Source organism: Convolutriloba macropyga, chromosome 5 (genome assembly GCF_964194025.1).
Source record: "Convolutriloba macropyga chromosome 5, txConMacr16.3, whole genome shotgun sequence".
In the NCBI taxonomy this organism is placed as follows: Eukaryota; Metazoa; Xenacoelomorpha; order Acoela; family Convolutidae; genus Convolutriloba; species Convolutriloba macropyga.
This window is the reverse complement of record NC_134472.1, coordinates 75901410-75917560: the sequence shown is the minus strand read 5'-3', so window position 1 is coordinate 75917560 and position 16151 is coordinate 75901410. Positions and strand designations below refer to the sequence as shown.

Genomic DNA, 16151 nt, shown 5'->3' with positions numbered 1-16151 from the left:
TTAAGTGATAAAATTTTACGCCACAAAACCACACGCTTTTTCGTTCCAATTCCTGTTTCGGCGTGACCAAAATCACTAATCCAATTTGATTTCAAAAATCAAGAAAATGTGTAAACAGATCTCAGACAAAAACATAGCAGGACAAATCCTGACGTACAATTCAAATTTTCATTGACTAAACAAAAAAGTCGACCTAAACCGGACTATGATAGGACTGGGAAAGCAATTCAGAAAAAAATCGAATCCAAAAAATCGAAAAAAACAGTACAAATCAAAGTAAAATTGCCGCATGTGAACAAAAAGCCACTAGCGAAAAATCGAATTTTTGTTCAAAGACCCTTTTCTCACTCTAAAACCTTGTTCTAGAATGAACCATGAATGCATTGGAAAAACCATAAGAAAAAAATCCGATCCAAAAAATAAGAAAAAAGTAAAAAATCAAGTGAAATTGCCGCATGTGAACAGAAAACCAACACCGATAAAGGGAATTTTTGTTCAAACACCGTATTCTCACTCTACTTTAGAATCAGAGTGAAAAAATTCCATGCAGTAAAGCCAGTAGCTTTTTCGCTCCACTTCCTGTTTCGGGTGACCAAAATGACTACCCCAATTTGACTTCAAAAATCATGAAAAAGTGGGAACAGATCTTAAAAAAACCTAGCATGACAAATCCTGACGTACAATTTAAAAAATGTTCAATGACTAAACAAAAAACCAGACCTAGAATGGACTATGAGTGAATTGGGAAAACCATTTCTAAATAAAACCAAAACAAAAATTTAAAAAAAAAACAGAAAATCTATGTAAAAATGCCGCATGGAAACAAAAATTCATTTGCGAGAAATGGAAATTTGGTTCAAACAAAAAACTTGGTCAGAATGAACTATGAAAGCATTGGAAAAACAGTTTAGAATAAAAATCCGATCGAAAAATAAAAAAAACAGTAAAAAAATCAAGTGAAATTGCCGCATGTGAACAGAAAACCGAAAACGATTAAGGGAATTTTTGTTCAAACACCGTATTCTCACTCTACTTTGAACTCAGAGTGAAAAAATGCCATGCAGCAAAGCCACTAGCCTTCTCGCTCCACTTCCTGATAGGACTGGGAAAGCAATTCAGAAAAAAATCGAATCCAAAAAATCGAAAAAAAAAACAGTGTAAATCAAAGTAAAATAGCCGCATGTGAACAAAAAGCCACTAGCGAAAAATCGAATTTTTGTTCAAAGACCCTTTTCTCACTCTAAAACCTTGTTCTAGAATGAACCATGAATGCATTGGAAAAACCATAAGAAAAAAATCCGATCCAAAAAATAAGAAAAAAGTAAAAAATCAAGTGAAATTGCCGCATGTGAACAGAAAACCAACACCGATAAAGGGAATTTTTGTTCAAACACCGTATTCTCACTCTACTTTAGAATCAGAGTGAAAAAATTCCATGCAGTAAAGCCAGTAGCTTTTTCGCTCCACTTCCTGTTTCGGGTGACCAAAATGACTACCCCAATTTGACTTCAAAAATCATGAAAAAGTGGGAACAGATCTTAAAAAAACCTAGCATGACAAATCCTGACGTACAATTTAAAAAATTTTCAATGACTAAACAAAAAACCAGACCTAGAATGGACTATGAGTGAAATGGGAAAACCATTTCTAAATAAAACCAAAACAAAAATTAAAAAAAAAAACAGAAAATCTATGTAAAAATGCCGCATGGAAACAAAAATTCATTTGCGAGAAATGGAAATTTGGTTCAAACAAAAAACTTGGTCAGAATGAACTATGAAAGCATTGGAAAAACAGTTTAGAATAAAAATCCGATCGAAAAATAAAAAAAAACAGTAAAAAAATCAAGTGAAATTGCCGCATGTGAACAGAAAACCGAAAACGATAAAGGGAATTTTTGTTCAAACACCGTATTCTCACTCTACTTTGAAATCAGAGTGAAAAAATGCCATGCAGCAAAGCCACTAGCCTTCTCGCTCCACTTCCTGTTTTGACGTGGCCAAATAGACTGCTCCAATTTGACTTCAAAAATCATGAAAAGGTGTGAACAGATCTTAGGAAAAAAACATAGCAGGACAAGTCCTGACGTACAATTCGAAGAATTTTCAATGACTAAGTAAAAAATTGACCTAGAACAGACTATGAGTGAATTGGGAAGACCATTTAGAAAAACATCCAATCCAAAAAAATCGAAAAACAGTAAAAATCAAAGTAAAATTGCCGCATGTAGCAAAAAACCACTAGCGAGAAATCGAACTTATGTTCAAAGACCGTTTTCTCACTCTACTTTAAAATAACAGCAAAAATATTTCACGCCACAAAACCACCCATTTTTTGGCTCCACTTCCTGTTTCGGCGTGACTATGTGAAATTGCCGCATGTGAACAAACACACCATTAGCGAGAAAGCGAACTTTTATTCAAACACCGTTTTCTCACTCTACTTTAAAATTAAAGTGATAAAATTTTACGCCGCAAAACCACTCGCTTTTTCACTCGGATTTCTGTTTCGGCGTGACCAAAATCACTACTCCAATTTGACTTCAAATTTTATGAAAATGTGTGAAAAGATCTTAAAAAAACATAGCCTGAAGAACTCCGGAAGCGACTCGAAGTGAAAATCCACTTAAATGCCAACCAATTACACATCAGACAAAACGTTCCCCCAATAACTTGGGATTATCTTGAAATAAAACCATAAAAAAAGATTTAAAAAATCAAATATATTAAAATATGACAAAGTCTGATCAAATTCTGTCATAAATTGAGACCCCGAATTAACTATATCTGCCACAATTACTTCATCAGCACATATAGTACCTACTAAAACCACTTATGAGATTTTTTTAAAATGCTTTAAGCCAAATCATGAAAAAATAAGCGCTTACAAACAACTTTGACTAAAAAACTGGAAAAAGTTAATATATTGCTTAATAATACAAAAGCATGTAAACCCAAACAAAAATTCTTTTCAGTAAATAGGGCATTCAGATACTCGCAAAACAATAGGCAAGTCATAATAAGTTAAGAAACTTGTCTAAAGAACAGAAAAAAACCGAAAAACTGCAAAAAATTAAAAAAAATAGTTCCAATTGTCGCCATTTTTTGTCATATTTCTCATTAAAAAAAAAACGCTTAATATGAACAAAACTGTATCCACGTGCTAACTAAAAACAGCTGAAGTAATAGGGGTCTTTTCAATACCCATTTGAGGCAGTAAAACAAAACATTTGTGAAAAAAATCTTAAAAATTAGCCCAAAAATCAGAAAAATACATGAAAACCATCCGATTTAGCATAAAAACCATTTAAATTTTCAGAAACCTTCAAACCACTATCAAACCAAGAAATAAGAAAAAAGTAAAAAAATCAAGTGAAATTGCCGCATGTGAACAGAAAACCAACACCGATAAAGGGAATTTTTGTTCAAACACCGTATTCTCACTCTACTTTAGAATCAGAGTGAAAAAATTCCATGCAGTAAAGCCAGTAGCTTTTTCGCTCCACTTCCTGTTTCGGAGTGACCAAAATGACGACCCCAATTTGACTTCAAAAATCATGAAAAAGTGGGAACAGATCTTAAAAAAACCTAGCATGACAAATCCTGACGTACAATTTAAAAAATTTTCAATGACTAAACAAAAAACCAGACCTAGAACGGACTATGAGTGAATTGGGAAAACCATTTCTAAATAAAACCAAAACAAAAATTAAAAAAAAAAACAGACAATCTATGTAAAAATGTCGCATGGAAACAAAAACTCATTAGCGAGAAATGGAAATTTTGTTCAAACAAAAAACTTGGTCAGAATGAACTATGAATGCATTGGAAAAACGGTTTAGAATAAAAATCCAATCGAAAAATAAAAAAAAATAGTAAAAAAATCAAGTGAAATATCCGCATGTGAACAGAAAACCGAAAACGATAAAGGGAATTTTTGTTCAAACACCGTATTCTCACTCTACTTCAGAATCAGAGTGAAAAAATTCCATGCAGTAAAGCCAGTAGCTTTTTCGCTCCACTTCCTGTTTTGACGTGGCCAAATAGACTGCTCCAATTTGACTTCAAAAATCATGAAAAGGTGTGAACAGATCTTAGGAAAAAACATAGCAGGACAAGTCCTGACGTACAATTCGAAGAAATTTCAATGACTAAGTAAAAAATTGATCTAGAACAGACTATGAGTGAATTGGGAAGACATTTAGAAAAACATCCAATCCAAAAAAATCGAAAAACAGTAAAAATCAAAGTAAAATTGCCGCATGTAGCAAAAAACCACTAGCGAGAAATCGAACTTTTGTTCGAAGACCGTTTTCTCACTCTACTTTAAAATAACAGCAAAAATATTTCACGCCACAAAACCACCCACTTTTTGGCTCCACTTACTGTTTCGGCGTGACTATGTGAAATTGCCGCATGTGAACGAAAACACCCTAAGCGAGAAAGCGAACTTTTATTCAAACACCGTTTTCTCACTCTACTTTAAAATTAAAGTGATAAAATTTTACGCCGCAAAACCACTCGCTTTTTCGCTCGGATTTCTGTTTCGGCGTGACCAAAATCACTACTCCAATTTGACTTCAAATTTTATGAAAATGTGTGAAAAGATCTTAAAAAAACATAGCCTGAAGAATTCCGGAAGCGACTCGAAGTGAAAATCCACTTAAATGCCAACCAATTACACATCAGACAAAACGTTCCCCCAATAACTTGGGATTATCTTGAAATAAAACCATAAAAAAAGATTTAAAAAATCAAATATATTAAAATATGACAAAGTCTGATCAAATTCTGTCATAAATTGAGACCCCGAATTAACTATATCTGCCACAATTACTTCATCAGCACATATAGTACCTACTAAAACCACTTATGAGATTTTTTTAAAATGCTTTAAGCCAAATCATGAAAAAATAAGCGCTTACAAACAACTTTGACTAAAAAACTGGAAAAAGTTAATATATTGCTTAATAATACAAAAGCATGTAAACCCAAACAAAAATTCTTTTCAGTAAATAGGGCATTCAGATACTCGCAAAACAATAGGCAAGTCATAATAAGTTAAGAAACTTGTCTAAAGAACAGAAAAAAACCGAAAAACTGCAAAAAATTATGAAAAATAGTTCCAATTGGCGCCATTTTTTGTCATATTTCTCATTAAAAAACGCTTAATATAAACAAAACTGTATCCCCGTGCTAACTAAAAACAGCTCAAGTAATAGGGGTCTTTTCAATACCCATTTGAGGCAGTAAAACAAAACATTTGTGAAAAAAATTTTGAAAATTAGCCCAAAAATCAGAAAAATACATGAAAACCATCCGATTTAGCATAAAAATCATTTAAATTTTCAGAAACCTTCATACCACTATCAAACCTAGCCTAAAAATGAAAGAAAATCATAACCAAACCTCTTAAAAAAATTTAGAAAAAATCTGCTTTAAAATGCCGCACGTGAACAGAAAATTTCGCTCGCTTACAAATTTTATTTCACACCTCAATTTCTCGCTCTCTAAAAAACAGCGATATGAACAAAAACCACTCTCTTTTCGCTCCACTCTTAATTTTGTTCAGCAACAAAATCACTCCAAATTTTTTCACGTGTTTCATTTCCCGCTTCAAAATTCACTCCAATAAAATTGATTAAAAAAGGACTTCTCCAATACTCCTCTTCGAGCCGTTAATAAAAAGACAGCGCCCAAATACAATTGAAATTCTTTGAACTGTAAAAAATTAGGAGCGCTATAATAGCCGGCTAAGAAGCTGAGGCGGCTATTAAAAACCAAGAGAAGGCCAATAATAGCCTCAGTTATCGCTTCGCGGCTATTAAAAATGTGTGAACAGCGCCCCAATACAATTCAAATTCTTTGAATTGCTAATATTCCCGATGATACCAATAATAGCCTCGCTAGCAATGGCAATCGTTTATAAACATTGCATGAGAGCATTTAAAATTTTTTAAAACTGTATCAGCTGTAATTGAGCATTAGCAAAGATACCTGTACTGACTCATCCAGCAGAATAGAATACCACGTAGACATTTGATAGCACTATGTTCCAACTCATGAGTGCGACCTCCGTCATTGTCCACCAATTTGTATGCCTGTCCAAGAGCCCACACTGCAGTAGCACAGTAGATGTTCTCCCTAACGTGTGCAACACGACCTGATAGAACAATATTGATCTAGTGGACGCAATAAAAATGTTTCTTGTGGCTGTCCTTGACCCCTGTCCACCATATAAACAAATAAACAAGTCAATGAGATTTTATATTCTAATTGCTCAGTAAAACTCTGTTTAATTGAGACAACCAAATACAGTAAGTGGATAGACTCATACGTTATCAATCAAAGTAAAATTGCCGCATGTGAACAAAAAACCACTAGCGAGAAATCGAACTTTTGTTCGAAGACCGTTTTCTCACTCAAATTTAAAATAACAGCAAAAATATTTCATGCCACAAAACCACCCACTTTTTGGCTCCACTTCCTGTTTCGGCGTGACTATGTGAAATTGCCGCATGTGAACAAAAACACCATTAGCGAGAAAGCGAACTTTTATTCAAACACCGTTGTCTCACTCTACTTTAAAATTAAAGTGATAAAATTTTACGCAGCAAAACCACTCGCTTTTTCGCTCGGATTTCTGTTTCGGCGTGACCAAAATCACTACTTCAATTTGACTTCAAATATTATGAAAATGTGTGAAAAGATCTTAAAAAAAACATAGCCTGAAGAATTCCGGAAGCGACTCGAAGTGAAAATCCACTTAAATGCCAACCAATTACACATCAGACAAAACGTTCCCCCAATAACTTGGGATTATCTTGAAATAAAACCATAAAAAAGTTAAAAAAATCAAATCTATTAAAATATGACAAAATCTGATCAAATTCTGTCATAAATTGAGACCCCGAATTAACTATATCTGCCACAATTACTTCATTAGCACATATAGTACCTACTAAAACCACTTATAAGATTTTTTTAAAATGCTTGAAGCCAAATCATGAAAAAATAAGCGCTTACAAACAACTTTGACTAAAAAACTGGAAAAAGTTAATATATTGCTTAATAATACAAAAGCATGTAAATCCAAACAAAAATTCTTTTTAGTCAATAGGATATTCAGATACTCGCAAAACAATAGGCAAGTCATAATAAGTTAAGAAACTTGTCTAAAGAACAGAAAAAAACCGAAAAACTGCAAAAAATTAAAAAAAATAGTTCCAATTGTCGCCATTTTTTGTCATATTTCTCATTAAAAAAAACGCTTAATATGAACAAAACTGTATCCACGTGCTAACTAAAAACAGCTGAAGTAATAGGGGTCTTTTCAATACCCATTTGAGGCAGTAAAACAAAACATTTGTGAAAAAAAATCGTAAAAATTAGCCCAAAAATCAGAAAAATACATGAAAACCATCCGATTTAGCATAAAAATCATTTAAATTTTCAGAAACCTTCAAACCACTATCAAACCTAGCCTAAAAATGAAAGAAAATCATAACCAAACCTCTTAAAAAAATTGAGAAAAAATCTGCTTTAAAATGCCGCACGTGAACAAAAAATTTCGCTCGCTTACAAATTTTTTTTCACACCTCAATTTCTCGCTCTCTAAAAAACAGCGATATGAACAAAAACCACTTTCTTTTCGCTCCACTCTTAATTTTGTTCAGCAACAAAATCACTCCAAATTTTTTCACGTGTTTCATTTCCCGCTTCAAAATTCACTCCAATAAAATTGATTAAAAAAGGACTTCTCCAATACTCCTCTTCGAGTCGTTAATAAAAAGACAGCGCCCCAATACAATTGAAATTTTTTGAACTGTAAAAAATTAGGAGCGCTATAATATCCGACTCAGAAGCTGAGGCGGCTATTAAAAACCAAGAGAAGGCCAATAATAGCCTCAGTTATCGCCTCGCGGCTATTAAAAATGTGTGAACAGCGCCACAATACAATTCAAATTCTTTGAAATGCTAATATTCCCGATGATACCAATAATAGCCTCTCTAGCAATGGCAATCGTTTATAAACTTTGCATGAGAGCATTTAAAATTTTTTAAAACTGTATCAGCTGTAATTGAGCATTAGCAAAGATACCTGTACTGACTCATCCAGCAGAATAGAATACCACGTAGACATTTGATAGCACTATGTTCCAACTCATGAGTGCGACCTCCGTCATTGTCCACCAATTTGTATGCCTGTCCAAGAGCCCACACTGCAGTAGCACAGTAGATGTTCTCCCTAACGTGTGCAACACGACCTGATAGAACAATATTGATCTAGTGGACGCAATAAAAATGTTTCTTGTGGCTGTCCTTGACCCCTGTCCACCATATAAACAAATAAACAAGTCAATGAGATTTTATATTCTAATTGCTAAGTAAAACTCTGTTTAATTGAGACAACCAAATACAGTAAGTGGATAGACTCATACGTTATTGTAAACGAGAAGACACGCGTTATTCTTCAATCTGTCTGGAAAATGAGGCAATATCTAATTTCATTTTTCAGGGTAATCAGGGTCTGCATTAATTACAGGAATTAAATCTACTTCTAATTCTCCATCCATTTTCTATAACATACCCGGCAGATATCCGGAAAATAGCCACCGTTGATTCCCATAACCAAGATTGGGATTGAAAGAGAAAAAACTAGTGAAAAGAAAATGCCGCTAGGGAAAACAAAAAACCACTAGCGAGAAAAGTAAACTTGATTCTGACAAAAAACTAGGCATAGAAAGAATTATGAATGGATTGGGAAAACCATTAAGAAAAAAAATCCGATCCAAAAAACCGAAAAAAAAACTAAAAATTAAAGTGCAATTGCCGCATGTGAACAATAAACCACTAGCAAGAACAAATTTTTGTTACAACACCGCTGTCTCTCTCAAATATTAGAGCCAAAAAATTTCACGCCGCAAAATCACTCGCTTTTTCGCTCCACTTCCTGTTTCGGCGTGTTAGGGTTGGATTTAGAAAACTATTTTGAAAAAAAAAAAACCCATCAAATAAAGATTCAGAATAAGTCAAATTGACGCATATGAACAAAACAATCGAGAAAGCGAATATTTGTTTTCTCAATCTACTTTGGGGTGAAAAAAATACGCCTCAAAATCACTCGCATTTGCGCTCCACTTCCTGTTTCGGCGTGACAAAAATCACTACTCCAATTTGACTTGAAAAATCACGAAAATGTTTTAACAGATCTCAAAAAAACATAGCCGGAAGATTTCAGGAAACGACTCGAAGAGTCCTCTTTGTGAAAGACCTATCTTTTAATCAACAGATTGCCATTAAAGTGACCTCTAAAAACAAAAAAAATCAGTCAAAAAAAGATAGCCCATGAAACTAACAGAACAAAACTATATTAGTCCTTTATAGAAACTAAGCCAAATTTTTTGTACGCAATTAAAACATCAAAGTACGCGAGCAGCAAAACGCGAGCCATGTTAGGCCACAAAAACCTTATTTTGGATGAAAAATTTGAATACTGCCAGAAATGGCTAAAAAATTTTAAAAAGCTCTCACCTTTATCATTTTCCGTAAATTCTCTAAATCGAAACACTATTTTACAACAGTGATCAATTGGAAACTAAATAAAAATTGCGGCTTTAACTATAAACATTAAATGAGCTTTAAATCACAATGACCGCGAAAAAAACTAAACAATGACCAAAAACTTATCAAAATGAAATTACTCATGAAAAAGACTTGGAGAGACAGAACAATTTTCAAAGTCAAAATTTCGTATATTATCAAAACCAAGCCCTAAGAAAATTCACAGAAAAAGAGAGTTGTTCAAAATGTGTTAATATGAAGTTAGCAAAACCGCAGTTTCATATTACGTTCATTAAAATCAATTGCAAAAAAACTTCAAAATTCAAAAACTTTAAAAAGTTCAAAGGAAAGACAAAAATTATTATTTCAAATCAAAAATTTAAAAATTTACTTAAGGCAAGGCGACGACAATCATAAGCTATAGGTGAAAGGAAAAAGTTTGAAGGAATCATGCTAGAATGTGGAAAATACATACATCGTCAAAAAGATTAAAACTAACACACCAACAAAAAAATTGTGGTGAAAAATATGGATTTTTTTGTTATTAGGCAAACGAGGTTTAAGGACGTTACACAGCCATCTTCCTGTCTCAGCTCAATTGCAAAACAATAAAACAATTTTAAAAAGGTTCAAAATATGATAAAAATTTTCACTGAATTTTAAAGAGCTATTGTCAAAAACAATTCAATTAGCAGCAAAACGAAACTAAAAACACCGATAGTGCACCAAAAAAATTTTCATGGCAATTAAACTCAAAAAACAAGAAACAATTCAGAAAACTTCGGATTTGTATGTGTACAATTTCATAAAACAAAAATACCTCACGTCAAAAAAAGCATCTAATTCAGGAATTATCAAAAAGACGTTGAGATAATTACTAGTTTGGTTTGAAAAATTCCTCTCAAAGAGCCAAAAAGGAGACTTTATTAAGCTCTCAGAACCATTGTGGTATCAATTTCAGATGGTTACATATTCAAGCGACTTCGATCACGATCAAAATTTACTTCTAAAAGAAAACAAGTTAATTTTGGCCAAATGGACGAAAACACGGCTAAAAACTCTCATCTATATGCACCAATCTCTCAACATAGCTGGCAGATTGCCAGAAAATAGCCGCAATAGCTTCGTAGATCTGCAGACTAAAAAAAACAGTAAAAGAGGCAGACCAAAAAAATTCGTCTTTTCATTGAAGGCTGATATGTTATATTTTGATTAAAAATCTGTATAAGTTTTTGCTGCCTCTATTAGCTGATCTCAAATAACCTTCATTTAGAGTGAAACACACCCATTTGACCTTATCTCTTTGAATTAAAGTAAATAAAAGTCAATTTCAAAGTGAGGAAGTCATTTTTGAGAGTGAGGTAAGTCAAGTGTGACCAAAAATTTAATCACGCGCATGAACAAAAAAATCGCTCCACTAAAAGCGAAAAATGACGTCACACATGCAATTCAGTTGAAATTGCATGAACGAATGAACAAAAAGTGGCTGTGACGTCATATGGTCGTAACAAAAATCATGACGACGAAATAAAAAAAAACCAAGAGAAGGCCAATAATAGCCCCAGCTATCGCTGTGCGGCTATTAAAAACTCTTTTCAAAGTCAAAAAGTCATTCACTGAACGCAGCGCATGAACAAAAAAATTTCTCTCGCTCAGAAAAAGTTAGTTCACACGGCAATTTTACTCACTTTCACTATTAGGTCAAAGCGCCACCTGAACAAATAGTACTTCCGGTTTAAAAAACCTTAAGAAAACCAATAGTCCTTTTCGAGTAGTAAAAAAGACAGCGCCAATACAATTCAAATTCTTTGAATTGTAAAAAAGGAGCGCTATAATAACCGGCTGAGAAGCTGAGGCGGCTATTAATAAATTAATCGTATGACTTTTCAAATCAGTCACCACTTAATTCAGCACATCACATTATCCAAAACACAGGTGCTTTGAGCATGACGGTAAAGACCTGAGGATTCATGCAGTCACATTTATCAGCAGTCTTTCTCAGTACCAAACCACTTGCAAATTTTTCTTCGAATAATGCAATCCAAATTAATTTGTGACCTTAAATATCAATTATATAATCATGGGACTTCCGTTCGAGTATGAATTGTTGCGGTCATGGAGCACCCATTTGTTGGCAATTAAAGACAGACCAAGTCAGTGCAATTCTTATAAATAAACAGTCGTTATCGCAACAAGTCATTGAGATTTTCAACTTCATCATCCCATATATGTATATAAAAAGATGTGTATTTAAATTCTTGAGGTCTGTGTAGGTAAAATTAATCAAAATGTCCAAGAAAACAGGTGAGGGTCCAATCTACTCGTGGATTCAAGGGGCACAGACACTTCACCACTTTGCCCAGAAAATAATCAGTAGATTGAAACTATAACCAGTAGAGAACACAAATTGACGGCAGATTCCCTTACCAACGCTGATATGGTCACTTTCGTCATCATCTGGCAAAAGAAAAAGCCAGACAGCATGACAAAAGCACAAATATACAAAAAAGTAACTACCACAAGGATCGCGCGCATCTGCGCAGCCAAGAAAAATAATCTTGAAACGCTTTTTTCAGTCTAGTACGGAGGGTTGAGAGTTCATTTAACTCTAAATCTAGGAAAAGTTGGATTGTAAACATAGCCACAAGCTGTCATTATTAAAATAAAACAAAAGCTCCGTAAAACATCGCATTTTAAGAATTAATTAAAAAGAATTATTTGAAAAATCTAGCAAGTAAAAAAAATGCAAGTTGAATAGGCAATATGAGATTAATGCTCCAACCGTTCATCTGCATTGTCCAGACCAGAAAAAAAAATCAGAACATCCCTGGCAACAAATGTCAAACTTACATTGTTTCACTTTTCGTTTTCAATGCTACTAAGTGGATCAAAAAATTCAAAAAAATTACCAAAAAATTTGAAGGTAACTTTTAGATGTTCCGATACAAATTGGTAAAGAGTACTACATTCTAAACTGGGATATTACTATTCAGTCAATTTTGGCCGGTCGATATATTTCACGTCAAAATTGAGTGGTAATAATAGAAACCCCACTGACAGTGAATTAATATTACTTAAAGGAGTTTTCTGAACATTAACAATACATTCCTTCACATTTTGGGTTATTTTTGGTACAATTTACTTATTTTTGCGAAGCCTTTAACAGTACCAAATTACCCTCAATGCTTTTGAAAGTGTTTTAGTGGCTGCCAAACCATTCTGGAAGTAATTGAAATTTAGTGTTGCAAACCTCCCGTGTTTTACTTCCTTCTTAACTTTCATTATTTTTATTTTATTTTTTTTTAAAATTTACCACGTCAAAATCCAATGGTATTATTAGAAACCTCACTGCGAGTAGATTATTATTATTTGGAGGATTTTCCAAAGTTCATTTTTTTCGAGGAGTTATCGGGGATTAGAGTTTCCTGAACATTGGCAATAAATGCCTTCACATTTTGGGTGGTTATTTCTCGTACATATTAGTTATTTTTTAAAGCTTTTACCAGTACCAAATTACCTTCAACTTGAGGGTGTTTGGTGGCTGCCAAACTGTTCTGAAAGTCAATGAAAATTACAGTTTTGCAAAACTCCGGTTGATTTTCGCGAATTCTTTACTCCTTTCTTAAATTTCATTAGTAGTAATATGCGAGCAAAGCTGGGGGGGGGGGGGTAAAAGGAAGTACCTATGTATTAAGATTAGGTATAGCCCATTTTCCCTCAAATTCCAAGGAAGTACCTCACAGCATGATACCCAAGCTGTTCGCACTAAGGGGATTAGCAAGATAATCCTTTAATAATAATTTAGGATGACTCATTTACAGTTCCGAACGAATTTTCAAAAACGTACCTCACAGTATGATAACCAAACTGTTCACACAAAGGGGGATTAGCTAGCTAATGTTTTAATATTAAATTAGATAAGATGACTCATTTACGCTTATGTACAGCTTACGTGATTTTGAAAAATGTACCTCACAGCATGACACCCAAGCTGTTCACACGAAGGGGATTAGCAAGATAGTGCCTTAACAACAAATTAATAAGGTCATCGACCCCCTACCAAATTACATTTTAATAACGTAAATTTTCAAAAGTGTACCTCACAGCATGACACCCAAGCTGTTCACACTAAAGGGATTAGCAAGAAAATGACTTCACAACAAATTAATAAGGTCATCGATACCCTACCAAATTACATTTTAATAACATACATTTCCAAAGACGTACCTCACAGCATGACACCCAAGCTGTTCACACGAAGGGCATTAGCAAGATATTACCTAAAGAACAAATTAATAAGCTCATCGACCCCCTACCAATTTACACTTTAATAACGTAAATTTCCAAAGACGTACCTTACAGCATGACACGCAAGCTGTTCACACGAAGGGGATTAGCAAGATAGTGCCTTAACAACAAATTAATAAGGTCATCGACCAACTACCAAATTACACTTTAATAACGTAAATTTCCAAAGATGTACCTCACAGCATGACACCCAAGCTGTTCACACGAAGAGGATTAGCAAGATAGTGCCTTTACAACAAATTAATAATGTCATCGACCCCTACCAAATTACACTTTAATAACGTAAATTTCCAAAAACGTACCTCACAGCATGAAACCCAAGCTGTTCACACGAAGGGGATTAGCAAGACAGTGCCTTAACAAATTAGTAAGGACAATGACCCCCTACCATATTACAGTTTATTAAGGTAAATTTCCAAAGACGTACCTCACAGCATGACACCCAAGCTGTTCTCTCAAAGGGGATTAGTTAGGTAATGTTTTAATATTAAATTAGATAGGGTGACTCATTTACACTTACGTACGGTTTACGTGATTTTCAAAAGTGTACCTCACAGCATGATACCCAAGCTGTTCACACGAAGGGGATTAGCAAGACAGTGCCTTAACAAATTAGTAAGGACATTGACCCCCTACCATATTACAGTTTACTAATGTAAATTTCCAGAGATGTACCTCACAGCGTGACAGCCAAGCTGTTCGCACGAAGGGGATTAGCAAGACAGTGCCTTAACATCGAATCAGTAAGGTCATTGTCCCCTTATCAAATTGCATTTTACTAACATCTGATTTCAAAGACGTACCTCACAGCATGATACCCAAGCTGTTCACGCGAGGGAGATTAGCAAGATAATCCCTTAATATTAAATTAGTAAGGTCGTTTATCCATTCCCACATTACACTTTAATAATGTAAATTTTCAAACGTGTACCTCACAGCATGACACCCAAGCTGTTCACACGAGGGGGATTAGCAAGATAGTGCCTTAACAACAAATAAGTAAGGTCATTGACCCCCTACCATTTTACACTTTAATAATGCAAATTTCCAATAACGTACCCCACAGCATGACACCCCAGCTGTTCACACGAAGGGGATTAGCAAGACAGGGGGATAAAAGATGTACCTATCTATAAAGATTACGTATAGCCCATTTTCCCTCATATCCCGAAGACGTACCTCACAGCGTGATACCCACGCTGTTCACACGAGGGGGATTAGTCAGATAATCACTTAATATTAAATTAGTAAGGTAATTTACCTCTTCCCATAAAAGACGTACCTCAGAGCATGATACCCAAGCTGTTCACACGAAAAATATCACATTCTTGCTTAAAATACCCAATTCTTGCCAAAAAAAAACCCCATCCTCGCTAAAAATACCCAATTCTTGAAAAAAGAAATTCTTACCAAAAAATTACCAATTCCTGGCAAAAAATACACAATTATTGCCAAAAAATACCCAATTATTGCCAAAAATACCCAATTATTGCCAAAAATGTCCAATTCTTGCCACAAATACCCAATTCATGCTAAAAAATAACTATTTCTTGAAAAAAAGACACACTTCTTGCTAAAAAATACCCAATTCTTGAAATAAACACCCAATTCTTGCCAAAAACATACCAATTCTTGGCAGAAAACACACAATTCTTGGTGAAAAAACACCCAATTCTTACCAAAAATACCCAATTATCACCAGAAATACCCAATTATTACTAAAAATTACCCAATTATTGCCGAAAATTACCCAATTCTTGCAGAAAAAACCCAAATCTGACGAAATTTTTCCAAAAACTTTACCAGAAACTACCCAATACTAAAAAAATAGCCATTTCATACCAAAAAATACTTCCTTTTTGCCACAAAAAACATATTTTCTAACAAGAAACCCAATTCTATTAAAAACTGTCCACTTGCTACCACTTATAATTACCACAAAGTAGCTAAATATTGTCAAAAATACTCAATTTTTACACGTTTTTTAGTATTGTAGAAAAACGACCAAATTTTGTAAAGAATAACAAAAATGTTTTCAAATATTTATCGAAAATATATCAAAAATTAGACAACTGAACATAACATCATCATCTGTATTTATTTAATTTCTATCTGACAATCCGTTTGTTTAGTGATCTTTCAAACATCAATTTTGACATCTTCTTTTGTAAAGGCGAATCTTCTCAGGTGATCGATAGTGGTTTCTTGAGTACAACTTCATCGAACTTTTCACTATCGTTAGAAATAAGTCATAAAATGTATCAATTAAATCATAGTACC

General features: G+C 33.9%; 1 protein-coding gene across 1 annotated transcript in view; it reads right to left on the bottom strand.

Annotated features, from left to right (window-relative positions):
• Positions 1–16151, bottom strand: part of LOC142339662 (phosphorylase b kinase regulatory subunit beta-like) — a 71016-nt gene that overhangs the window by 35364 nt on the left and 19501 nt on the right. The window contains exon 2 of the mRNA XM_075389858.1: positions 8101–8266. Coding sequence (XP_075245973.1) covers positions 8101–8266 — 166 coding nt within the window. The remainder of the gene's footprint in view (positions 1–8100; positions 8267–16151) is intronic.